This window comes from Falco punctatus (genome assembly GCF_963210335.1).
Source record: "Falco punctatus genome assembly, chromosome: 12".
Lineage (NCBI taxonomy): Eukaryota > Metazoa > Chordata > Aves > Falconiformes > Falconidae > Falco > Falco punctatus.
The window spans coordinates 25,558,494-25,572,456 of record NC_137592.1 but is presented as its reverse complement, the minus strand read 5'-3'; the positions used below and the strand labels follow the sequence as shown (position 1 = coordinate 25,572,456).

The window sequence follows — 13,963 nt, the reverse complement described above, 5'->3', positions numbered from 1 at the left end:
TGTGTTCTGATGGGTTTTCATTTCCAGCTGTTTCATCAGCTCAGACCAGTGTCCTTTTCTTAGACATACAACCCTAAATTGTCAAAGTGTTGTGCAGGGATTTAGCCGTGTGACTCCCATTAACATCAATAAGAGTCGCGCAGCTAAATCCACGCGCTGTGCTTTGAAAATTTACCCCACAGTGTACATCCCAGGGTGCTGAAAGGATTAAAGTATTATATAGTAAATTCCCTCTTTGAGGTGCAGAAAATAAACAGAACTCTTCTGGTTTGTTCTAAAAGGCTATCTGTGCACCACTGCTGTGCGTGCGTCTGAACTTAGAAAGGTCTATAAAATATTCCAAATCCAAACAGAAGCTTGTAAGATACTATACAGCAAAGCAGTTTTGTAAATGCAACTCAACTGGAAAACCTCTGAGTTCCCTCTTTATTTAAGAGCATGATTCCTGTACTATGTCCTCTAGGCAAAATCTTCCCCTCCATCCTGAGAGACAGTGCATTCAGTCACAACCCACTGAAGGACTGCCATAGCCCCTTTGGTGCCACAAGGTAAAGCTATAATGTCATATTTATCTCATCTCCAAACTCCCTGACCACCCCAACTGATGGCTCACACTTTGGCTCGATTCTAATGTGAGTCAATTAATTCATTCCATGAGGAAGCTCAAGCAGTCAAGGTAGGGAGAACATAAGGAGGCAAGGATGAAGGTGGAGAACTGCCCTGAAGTTGATCCTTACTGTTACAAGCAGTGTAGATCTCTGTGTGGCTCACCTCCACTTCTCCAGAGGTGTTGTGCATCTTCTTGTTCTCTAATGCAATTGCCTTTGCCTTCATGTCCCACCACTGGTAGAGACTCATCCTGCTACGGACAAGTCAGTTGTGACATAAAGGTGAGAAAAGCCTCTTGTGTGGGAGTTAGACAGTACGCCCACAGCCATCCCCGCTGAAGAACAATGTGGATGCAATTAATAAGCCACAGGCAAAATGTGGCAGATAGTGTGGTACACATAGTTTGAACCCAGCAGTAGTTCAAATTTAAGATTGTGTTCAGATCACCTCTACCAAGGGCTGTAATAATATAGTGAAAATAACCATATCAATTCAGAGGAGTAAAATACCAATAAAAATATATTATACATTGCTTATTGCTTGTCATTGCTGTTTAATTTCTGCAGCTAAACGATAGCTTCCATAAAAGTTACTGAGAAGGACCCATTTAGAAGTATTGTCTTTCTAAGCAAAATATGGATGAGAAAATTTAGGACGGAGTAAAAAAATAAAAAAAACAGCGTAAGAAGTTCTGTAGACACCGTGGTCATTCACAGTCAAACCAGCACTGAAAGCGTATGTGTGAGGTAAGTAGAAGGTTCAGTAGATTGGGAAACTGAAAAATTCTTCAGAATAGAGGGTAAAACAGAATATTATATCAAAAGTTACTGTATCAGGCATTTACTGGCAAAAGCTACATGTCATTGTATTGTCATCAAGTGAGAAACACAAAGGTCTCAAAAGTCTGTCTGCTGTGCATATTGGGCATATTCTCAGCAGGTTTTGACAATAAGGTGTCAAAAGCTATTTTGCCGTCTTGTGGGATGTTCTCTCTGATGCATTATCTCAGAGATATCCATTACTTTATAGAAGAGAAAAAAGCTATCTGCAACATATGTTGCCATCAGCTGAAATTAAAATTGAGACTATGACAGTTAAGAATGGGAGCTGGGCAACTTGGCTGTGATGCAGAACAAACTGTAGAAATTTTTGTAATGAAAGTTGACACACAGCTAGTGGACACAAAAGAGCAGGAACTGTTCTATACTGAGAAGATGTCTCCTGGTCTTCATATGGAAAACAACTGCAAAAAGAGGAAAAAGTTATCACAACTGGCTAATTTGTCCTATTACCTTTCATTTCTCCTACTTTTTTACTGATTTAAAATTGGAAATTATTACTTCTACCTTTAATGAATCATGATACTGGCATTCATTTGTACCAGGTCTTCCATTTGAAATATTGGAAATGACATTTTTTTCCCCAAAGGGCAAAAGTAAAGTATAAAAGATCATATTACCCTGTTTTTACATACCACCTAAGTTTCTTTTTCGTTAAGACAAACATGTTTCAAAGACCTTATATTCTGAATGCAAGTGCTAGAGCTATATAAAAGAAACAAACCCACAAAAGGGATTTTTTGACTTGGTGATCCAACTTGAGATATTCTATAATAAGCTGTGGTTAAAGATATGAACAAAAGCTGCCTCAGAGACACTGAAAAATGTTACCTGAGGTTTCTGCCTGCCAATACACGGCAGAGGCTGTGCCGTAGAGAAGCTCGGAGGCCTTTTACAAGTTGGCCAGTCATGGAGCTCACAGGCAAAGGGACTTTTTGTTTGCTGCCGTCTGTGGCTCAAGGGCTTCGATTTCCGTAGCAGCAGTTCCATTGGATCCGGGGATTTTCTGAACGGTGAATTGTAGATGCCTGCAATCTGAACAGAAGGTGATGTTATCTTTGGCTTCAACTTATTCAGAACTTATTCTTGCATCTATAAATCAAACTAATCTAAAAAACCCCTACATAATATACAGTTCTGCACAAAGTTTCTAACTGGCATGGGATAAATCTATACTTCAAATGCATCTCTGGACATTGCATTACAGTTACAAAAGGGTTTAAATAGGATAATGCAATGTATAATCTGGGTGTCAGCCTTTCACGTGGGGGTAACTTCAATTTTATGGAAGGAAGAGTTTCCTGTACCTCAAACCCATGATTTTTTCAGTCACATTCAGTATTCCACCTTCCATAGCAGGAGTCAAAGAAACACGCCACTTTTCCCTTAAAAAAATATTTGTGTACAAATTTGCACCTAGTTTTAAAGGCAAACTATTATAGTTGGTTTGAAATTTAAAGTTTAATTGAAATTCCAATTTATATTCCTATACACAATAGGAGCAAAAATATATTACGTATTATTTCCAAACACATATTTAGAGAGTAAAATAAATGCTTATGCAAGGGAACATAACTCTTGTCCCTTTAAACTCTGTGCTAGTTGACTTACAATGTGGAGTAAGACAGTGGCACCTGCAGCATTTTTAAAAGTAAAACTGAGTGATTATTTAAGGGGAAATACAAGAAAATTTATGGAATACCAAAAAACAGTAAATTGCTTTTTTCCAACAAAATGTTCACATTAAAGTCCTTTAACAATTCAAATTTATTTAGTTTTAATAGTATAAAACTTGTGAAAAACAAAAATTTAGAAAAGAAGTTCTGAATTGTGAATTAAACCAAAAGATTCATTATTCATTGAATTTTATATTTCATTTTTTCAGGATACATCATTAATTGCATCACTAGGGTAATCTAATATAACAATTACTAATATAAAGCACACATTTCAAATTCTGAACTAGCAATCTATGTAATTAACAATCTGTGAATATCTGGCAAATCAAAATTATGTGACACTGTTCCCAATTCATTCTTATAAATGTAGGGATTTTATCAGTTGCACATAAACAAATAGACATATGTGAGTTTACTGAATTAATTATGAATTGTTAAACATGAGAATTCCTGTACCATATTGCACAGAGCCACTAAATCTCCTATAAAACAGATGATACATGCTTAAAATACACCTGGAAAAAATTAATTTAAAGATACTGAATTGCTTTAAGGATAATTATATTTTTTTCCACAGTATACTCAGAGTATTCTTAAGACTTTTAAAGTAATATGCTCGGTTACAATATACTGTCCTTTCCTTTTACGGTAACTTTAAGTGCTAAGAAGTATTGAATAAAAATAGTAGGAAAATAAATTAGCTTTGTGATGTGGGGAAAGGTAAGGAAAAGAGTAAGTTTTTAAAATCTTGCATTTCTCCTTTAGAACACTGCTGAGGATCATGAGAAAACAAAGTGGAGCATCAGCCTCCTCATAAAGTATTAATCTCTTGGGGCTGAGAGGACTGAACACTCCCCAATTAGCTCTAATGCATTTTTCATTAACATATTCTACTGGGAAGTTCCAATTTCTTGTGTCAAAACAGTTAAATAAGGGTCATATAATACTTATTGTTTAATGGACAAAAATATGCAGAGATGGTAGATTATTCAAAATATTGTTGGGCTAGTCAACATGTTATGGGCTGTATTCTTCAACTCTGTAAGTGATCTGGCCCTAATAACAATTTATTTTGGGCCACTGTTACATGTTCCCCTCTTAGCACCAACCCTATAAACTATTTCACTACACTATCAGTCTAAATGTGTAATGGGAAAGAGGACACGAATGGATGAGCAGTAGAAACATATGTATGCCAGACAACCACTGGTAGTTCCTTCGGCTCTTTGGGATGCCAAAGTAAAAGGGCAGGGATCCATGCTTCAAACAGCAGGCAAGGAGAATCACTGGACTGAAGGGGAAACTGCAGGTACATCTGCACAATCTGCAAAATCCAGCTGCATCTTAACAGTTTGGTTCTACAAGTCTGGCTCTTACTCACCTAAACATCTCATAAAGTTACGAATTCTCCTAATGTTGTTACTATTTTTGTAGCATTTCATACACTGTGCTATTGCAATTGTCTTCTCAGTCCAGTACATTTTTGCTTACAAGTCGGTGACTTGGAAGTGCTACAGAAACACAAGTTCCATGTGTTGTCTCGGGCACTATTGCACTGTTCCACAATTACTGACGGCAGTTACACTTATACACTTGTTACACAAGTTATTCTCAAATATAAAATGCCACAGTCAAGGTCTTCCACACAAATTAAATCAAATTAGATCATACAAACCATCTCTATGCCCTGGTCATTATGGCTCTTCACTCATTAGTCCTACCATGGCCATTGGATCTGCCTACATACTGATCAATTAATTTTTGCCTTCACTCCACTGATGACAGTAAAATAGAAAAGTGATTGCCTGTGACTACCTTTTTTTCACATGTCACTGAACTACTCACTGTATTGCTACTTCATCCTTCCACCCATTGCTATGCCACCCACATTCGGCTGCTGTATCCCACCTAACGTGCACACTGCATTCCAGCCATGCCATGAGTCAGCAGGGTCCCCAGCTGGCGGGAGGGATACTGCTCTCTCATGGGATGCCTGTGAAACACATATTTCAGAGACACCTGCAACATCACTGAAAATGTAAACGTTTTCCAGAAGAAAAACATCTCCATGTGCATCACTGAGGATCAGGATGATCCGCAATAAACCACTATGGCATAAAACTCTGAAGTTGATGGGTATGGATTTGTTGATCTGTAGCACATCCTGCATTTGCTCAAAATTTATCACCCTTGTTAAGCCTTCTCTTTAAAAAATATAATAAATTTTAAGAAAAGGACAAAGAGCAAACTGGGTAGAAAATTTTAACAACAACAACAATAACAAAAAAAGATTATTTCAATGCCAATAGCACAGGGTTTGTTTTTTGTTTCCCTAAAGTGGAAAAACACATGGTCTTAAATAATTTAAACATTTTTTTGTCTAAAGAAATACAGGCAGGAATAACTTTAAACTGATGTGCTGTCTGGCCTCTAAGAAATGGCATTGTTTCTGTTAGTCATACTTGGAGCAAGTATAAATGGCTCCACAAATACAATGGCTTTCTGCATTTTGCAATCTATATTGAGATACTACATATATTCTACTTGATCTTTCTTTCTTTAAATGTTTGGCTGTAGAAAAAGGGTTCAAACACTGAAATGCTACTGAATATCTCAAGGTGCACAAATAGGATTGGCTTTTAGCACTTTTAATGAAACACAAATTAGCCATAATAGATGTGGGAACTGATTCAGTGTCTTTTAAATTATGTCTTAACATTTGTTAAGACATAATTTGAGAATAACATTTAAAAATGTCTTAACAAAGAGCCACCTTTTGTTGGTTTTTTTTTCCACATACTATCAGATATAGATACACATATAGATAGTGTACTAACTATGAAACTGGATTTGGAATTTTAGTGAGGCCAGCTGGACATTTTAAAAGTTGATGCTTTTTCTACAATTGAAACTTTTTGTAAGATCAGGGTCAAAATTTATTATGAAGTGCATTTTTAAATAACAATTTTTCAAGCAATCTTTGTTAATTACTTTACATTTTAATTACATATGTTCAAGTATTCAACCAGACAGACAGCAGAACAATCAGCAGAGTTAGTATCTAGACAGATAAAATTAATACTAATAATTAATACTAAATTCCCCAAGGTTTGTGGTAAGTTTTTAGGCCTAGATTTAAAACTGGCAAAGTTTGGTAGGAAAGACGAGAAGATGAGTTTGATTCTACTTTCCAGTTCAGATCAATCTCTAGCAAAATCGGTTCCATTCATTTTTAAATATCTCTGTGAATCAGAGGCTTATTTTTGTAATATCTTGCACATGTGCTGTGCGCAGAATGAATGCCCTATTCACTCTGTCCTCTGCAGGGAGCTGGCAGTCTGCAGAAATCTAAGAATCTGGAGGATCAGAGCCTTTGGTGCTTCATAAATTTGCATATCTTCTTGAGACCAGTACAATGTGTTAAAAGCATTACTTCATCCTTTCCCTACTTCATGACAATATTCTCTCAACTACAGACCATTGTAGTTAATACTGCTTTTTCAATGGTAGAAAAGTATCTGTCTTGAGATATTACCTCATACTCTTGATTTCAGTATTTCCTCCACTTTTAGCCTTTAAGAAAATATGTTCCCTCCAAAATATTATCATATATTACAAAAAGCACCTCTTGTCTGCAGGGAGAAAGACTTTTTTCTGTACCCATATTCTTCACAACTAAGAAGGGATGCTGTCAAAGCCAGCTTTCTGGGACTTCATTTCCAGGAACAATTTCCTAAAGTGACAAACACTGTGGGGAAATCTGTGCTAACTGTTAAAAAACCTACAACTGAGTTATTTGCAGTACTGTCATGCTAACTTCCACCTCAATAAGACCAAAGAAATCTCAGGAGGGGACTCTGCTAATAGCTTCTTACTGACCTCCCTCCATCAGGCCCTTCTGGTGAATGGTGGCCCAGTGGTGAATACGGCAAATGAGGTGTGAAAGCACAGATTATTTATTTTTTTTTTAAGACTGTGGTTCTGACTCGTCAGGGAAAATAAAAAAAAAAAAAAAAGAGAGAGAGAGAGAGAAATGAGTTATACAATAGATATATTTTTCCCCTAGAATTCTCTGCCTCAGACCCTCCATCATGGAAACCCAAGCATGACCTGGAATATTAATTGTGTCAGGTCAAGCGTACTGGCAAATGTACCATTTGTTACCCAGTCATCCTTAGCATTACATTAATATTTTGAATCATTTTGCATTTCTAACACTCTATCATTTAGTTTCCTACCAATCATTTTCTTATCTTTATAATTAATGGTCGCATATAAAGAAAGAAAAAAAATCATAAGAAAACAAATATTAATTTAATGAACATTAGCAAAGAAAAGATTTGGGGGGTTTATGTATTTGTGTATTGCTTCCACCTCTAATCCTAAATCTACTCTATGCTGTAGAATATCTATTTTTGTTTTTTCCTGTTTATCATTTCCATATGGAGAGAAAGACTTAACTGTTTTTTCCCAGAATACAACAAAGAAATTATTAAGGAGCTTGCCTTGAAAGCTAAACTATGAAGGAAGGCAGCAGCAAAAGAAATAGAAAGAAGGAAAGAAGGAAGAAAGGAAAGAAAAAGGTGCAGGTACAAAGGGAAAGACAAGGCTGTGTTGATTATGCTGGATACTTCCACAGAAAAGATCAGTGATCCCAAGTGCTGTAATAAAATGTGAACCATTTTAGATGCTGCAATTGTTATTTATGAATTAATTTCTTATTCTTATTTCTTGACTGAGCTTTTAAAGTCTACATGTAAAATTACAAACAAAATATGTCCTAATAGATACAGTGTAGCTACTGCACTGCAAATAATTACACACATGCAAAATTAAAAATTGAAGAAGTTGAGCTGAAGATCAAATGTAAGCATGAAGTTGATAGAAAATATATCCTCAAATCTTTAAAATATCTTTTACTGTAATTTAACTAAACAATAATAAAGGTATGTTCTATTTTAATTACTTTTCCATATCAGCTCCAAAAGACTGAAATAATCAACATATATTATGAATACGTTTCATTTAACAGTCATTTAATCTTGAGAAAAATAGTTTTGAGGGAGGAAGCTTTTGCCAGTGATTGTCACAGTAAGAACCTAAATAAAGTCCTACATTTTCACTCTGGTCTTTTAATAAGGAGTTAAATGAGAAGGAAAAGACTTCAACAAAATAGAGACTTAGCTTGAAAATCCTTTTTTTTACTCCATTGTAATTTGTAAAAAAACTAAGCAAGCTGAGAGGAGAGGTAAGAGATCTTTAAAAGCCATAAAAGTAAAAGCATGAAGGAGAGCTGTGAATGAAATATTTGCTAGAGATGGGATTGCTGAATCAACACTGACCAGTGCACTTCATCATAATTATCAGGACATACTACTGCCAGGGGATTTATAAAAATCCCACTCAGCAAATAATTGCCCTGCTGTTAGGAGATAGTCGGAGTGTTAACACACTGTCACAGTCCAGCGTTTAGTAAGATATTCAACATTCAATTACTCTTGCTGCGAACTAAAAGGAAACATGATCATTCCTCAGCTACTGCAGTTATGCTTCCACATGAATTCCAGTGAACAATCTTGTTAATCCCCAGATATAGTTTCTCTAGGAGGTAAAAGAAATACCTTAAAACATTAATGATTCACAAGGAAAAAATATGTTTATATGATGCCGTAACCATGTCCATAAAAGAAAAGGAATGTAAAATTTCTCGATAAGTAGAATATGTTGTGAAAATAAAAGGATAATATCTTTAATATGAAATGTATTGGGGAAAGAGCCATTTATAAAAATTCTGTAAATACTGTTCTAGCAACAAGTATAATAAAACTATGTCTCAAACTTGAAACATCAAAATATTTAAGCCACCTTAGAATGTATTCTACTAGGAATAATCTGTGGGTTTTAAACTAATATGAAATATTTTTGTATTAAAGCTTAAGAAATATAGTGCAAACTTCATTCAGATATGGGAAAAATACCATAGGATGGTTTAGCATTTCAATTTGAGATAAAATTTCCTTACCATGGCTGACAATGGGAAAAATGTCACCCAACTTTATAAGTGGAGGTTCAGTTCTCACTGAGCTAATTCTACTCTTTAGGCCTGATCCTGTAATCCTTGTAAAGGTATAGTCTCCAGAAATTCATCTAAATAAGAACTGAAGGACCTAGCCTGTTACTGTAGCTAAGGTATTTTAGCATTGTTTGAGATACTGCTTTTATGCAGAGACTGAAGAATACATAAATGAGTGATGAGTAGCATATACTCTTTCAAGTGGGATTAATTACCTGTCTTCTGCTTAATATATATTCTGTTTAAACAGAGTAATAAAAGCATTAATTATTGTTATTCTGTCTTCAGATTGTAAAGCTTGGGTCAGTCCTTTTAATCTGTGAAATGTTTGCTTGATATCAAAATAATAGTGCAATCATGTTTTAAATGCACTTTTATAAGTATACCAGGCTGCAACTTTATGGACTATACAATGAGGTGTTAAGGAAACATTCAAGTCCAGTATCTTGGCCACCGACCATAAAATCAACCTCTAAACCTGCACAGGCACTAAGTTCAATTGCAGGAAACAAAACTGTAATTGAGTTTCCAAACAGGTACCAACTGCCTGGGTATTTAGGCAACAAGACAAAAGAGAAACAAACTCTTAGTTCAATGCACGGATCATTGTGGCACAACATCCAAAACACAGGCAGCCCAGCAAATGCAGAGGCAGCTCAAAAACACATCCACCTTTCATTGATTGTCTCCCTGACCAAGTCTTACTCTGTCAAACATAATTCTGACACAGGTTCTCGATGACTTGACTAGATCAGGGATAATAACTTGAATGAGGGACTGATGGCACAGGAAGCAGAACTCTTATGATGAAGGCACAAAACAAAGACAGAGCATTCAAAGTTCTCTTACTGACTTCTCATTTGACTTCTGATTCCAAAAGAAGCAGAAAAATACATTTTAACTTGCTTGATGACTTTGTTTTAAAAATAGGAATGGGAAATGTTATCCTTTTTTCTTTAAGAAGTGCTGGGGTCAGTATGGGATCCTGTATAAATTCTAGGAATCTCTGAAAACCAACCTGTTTCTACAACCACTCTATAAATGGGAATTAAAGAGTTTAGTCTGAAGAATATCCTCTGAAGGTGATTTTATTCTTCCATGTGTCCATAACTGCGTGTGAACACACACACAGTATTTCCTTAATTCACAGAGTTATTTTCAGGCTAAAATTATTTATGCTTGTGAGAAGTTTTCAGAGACTTAAAACACTTATTTAAATGTGTGATACTATTTACATCTTTAAAATTAAAATTTCATCTACTGTCATTGTCATAATGGAAAAGATTAGCTTTGTAAAAAAAATCAGCTCAAAATTCCTTCCTTTTCTCACTGAATTGAGAAAAATCCTTGTAATTACACCATTTAGCATCTTTGAATTTGTAACACCAGAAGTTACCTACAATGTATCAGAAGACAGAAGCCCTTCTTAACAGATAGAGATAAAAAATATAAGGAAATTTCCTTTGATAAGGAAATTGCTAAAAAGAGAATTCATTAACTTTTCCAAAAAATACATATGTGCAACTAAACAATGCAACAATTCATGGCTTTTCATTGTTTCTTATGTCTGCTGCATTGTGCTTACATGTGAATCTTCCCCTACAGACATAAGGTCTGATAGATTTATTAAACAATTTACTGTAGCAAACCTATAGGTTGAAACAATGACTAAGAACTTGAAAAGTGGCAGTATGTTGAACAAAGCAGTCTTCAATGAGACCAACAACGAGGTTAAGGTTTAATGAACAGTCATAGCATCGTATACAGGAAAGAATAAAGAAGAGGGAACAGAACCATGTTCATCAGATTAGTAAAGGTAGTCAGAAATGAGTAGAAAAGAGTGATTTAATAAGAAAAAATTAAAAGATAAAGATTTTATTAAAAGATTGTTGCAATAGAAAAACTGGAAGCAAAGAACACAATAGATGGGGGAAGATACACAGTTTTCATCATGTCCGTTGCAGGACAGACACAATTCCCAAATTAACAGTATATAATAGATACTAAACAAAAGCACTGAATATTGAATAAACTGTGCAAGTTAATGAAAGAACTTTACCATTATACTATTCGCTTGCCTAAGAGCTGAAAAACAAAAGAATTGGTGTGTACATCACTCATCTTGAAGTCTCATTAAAGCAAGGATACCATCAGTGCCACTTCTTAATCAACAGGAAGGGTTGCTGTTGAGAAATATACAGTATTTTATCTTCACGACTTCTCATGCCATTCCTAACCTCCCCCTTCTTACGCACTTATCTCTTATTTAGCATGTACTTCTTCTGATATAATAGTTTCAAAAATTACCTCAGCAAAACCATACATCACATCTAACTTGTATAAACACCAGATGGACTACTACTCATCAACTAAATTTATCCCAGTAACAATTTCAGGAATGTCACTGGAGTTCCACTCTATGCAAGTGTGTGTGAATGTGGCTCTGTGTGTGAGCTATTTAGCTGATATTTGCACTACATTGCAATTTCCCTGTAATGTAGATCTTTTTTTAAACATGCATACCACATCACGCACAAAGCCAGCATTCAATATAAAACCCACTCTTATCAGTTTTCTGACCCTGCAGCAATCCAACCTTTTGCCACCCCAATTGACAGTAATACACAAAATGTGGTCATGTTTTTCTAAGATCTCAGCATGTACACTTTTGATAGATCACACAGCTTGTCCTTTAAACTCTGCCATTAATCCTACCCACAGGAGTTGAGCAAGAAGTTTGTTGTCTAGAAAAAAATCCACACAGATAGTGATTATGTAATTCAGATGCTGAAAAAGACAGTTTAAGGACCTTCTAGCTATTGGATTTTTAAATGACTAATGCTAGATGCGGAGATGCTAAATGCTGTAATGCATGGTAGGTGCAGAGATGCCACTACGCTATAATAACATATGCTTAGTATGAATGACACGGCTAGAAACAAGCTATTTAGAAGAAGCTCAGAGGAATATTGCCGTGTCTACATGTATATGCCTTTAAAAACTGAGCTTGCATAGGATCAATCACAAAACAGCACTCAAACTTTACAGCCTTTTGTGTCTTAAGCTCTTCCTAATGACAGATGATCTCTCAGTGTAAAATTCCTTCTCATTTCTTTCGCACAGTTATCCACTTAGCAAACACACTGACATGATTTTACAATAAGCAGTCCTCAGGAAAAATAGTTTGCAATACTGCCACAGAACATGCCTAAAATTATTACATTTGTTCTATTTTTAAGTTCTTTCACTCACTATCTTTAAAAAATAGGATGTCAAGATCTTGTTTTCTGGGAAGTGTGGCAAAGGAAGAAATTACTGATTTCTGTTGGAAGCACTTTCACTTACAACTAGTGCTAGAATGAGACTTAGGAGAAGAGTGTATGGGAAGAAATAAATCTGAAATTGTACATAGCCATCTGTTTCCTACAGGAGACAGGTTATGGTATCAGCAGATAGCACCTTCCCATCCTCTTCCCATCGCTCCCTAATCATATGGAGCTACCCTTTTCTGGGCATGAAGATCATTGCCATCTTAGTTTTGGCTTTGATTGTACTTGCCCTCTCCAGGGAGACAAGCACCCCTTCCCAGAGAAAAAGAAAGGGTGATTGAAAAGGATATGAGGAAAACTGGAAAATCTACTAAAGTTGTAAACATGGTCTCTAGATGGTTTTGGCAGGGTGTGCACCAGGCAGGTTCTGGAGGATGTTGGCTTCCAGTACTTGCCTTCTTTTTACATCACCATGATACTGAGTATTCCCAGGATAAGTAATCCCGAAAGTCAAGAGCTGGACTCAAATTCTAAGAGAACTGAAGATTTTTGATTGTATGTGCAAATCACTTCAAGCTCAGTTTTGGAATTCAGACCTAGTGGAACTAATCTTCTAGACATAAGCATTTTTCTTTGTTCAGGTACAACGTCTTCCAGAATCACAAACAGCTCAGTTACTGGCTGCTTTCAGTTTACCTTACTTTGTCCTTCTTTTTGACAGAAACATTAAGCAACATTAACTGAGATTCCTTGCAAGTGAGCTGAGGTTGTGTGTATAGTGCCCCATGAGGCACAACAGCTCAATGATTTTCCTACGGTGAGTACCTGTGAATAGACTGATACATCTGGCTTCCAACGTGGAGGGCTGGCTGCTCAAACATACCTGTCACAAGTACTGTAAGAAGGATTTCATGCAAACTGAGCATCCTTTGGAAAATATTTTTATAAAAACAGAACACTGCAGCATGAAATGCTTAATATACTAATGCTATTTAAATGTAGGCTGCTAGCCTGCCTGAGAGCTAGGAGAGCTCGCTCTTTCCTCTTGAATTTAAATGGGATTTTTTTTATGGTACAAGCTTGGGAAACTACTCAGAAATATCTGACTTCTTGGCAGAGATGCGATGAGTGGATATTAAACACCCATGGATAGGTGGGGATGATCAGTGATTGGGGTACCTACATTAAAAAAAAATTAACCATTTTAGTTCATCTTCAGGAAGTATTAGTACTTATAATGAATGATAATTTCTTCCCTGAATGTTTTAGAGACAGGATAATAAAATTACAACAGTAAAGAGGGAGGAAATAAAATGTAAAAGGTAAGAGCTAATTCATTCTTCATGCTAGCTCAGTCCTTGGCCTTTCCTGAACAGACACTGCCAATAGTAACAAATTATGTATAACCATTTTGTGATGTGCACTGTTCACTCGGGACCAAGCTCAAATGACCAAACTTGCAGCCTTGTCTCTTAAACTGTGGATCTGAAGATC

The 13,963-nt window shown here is 35.9% G+C and overlaps 1 protein-coding gene across 3 annotated transcripts in view; it reads right to left on the bottom strand.

Annotated features, from left to right (window-relative positions):
• Positions 1-13,963, bottom strand: part of SPATA17 (spermatogenesis associated 17) — a 105,091-nt gene that overhangs the window by 48,644 nt on the left and 42,484 nt on the right. For all 3 annotated transcript variants that reach the window (XM_080408490.1, XM_080408491.1, XM_080408489.1), the window contains one exon: positions 2,280-2,483. In XM_080408490.1, coding sequence (XP_080264616.1) covers positions 2,280-2,483 — 204 coding nt within the window. The remainder of the gene's footprint in view (positions 1-2,279; positions 2,484-13,963) is intronic.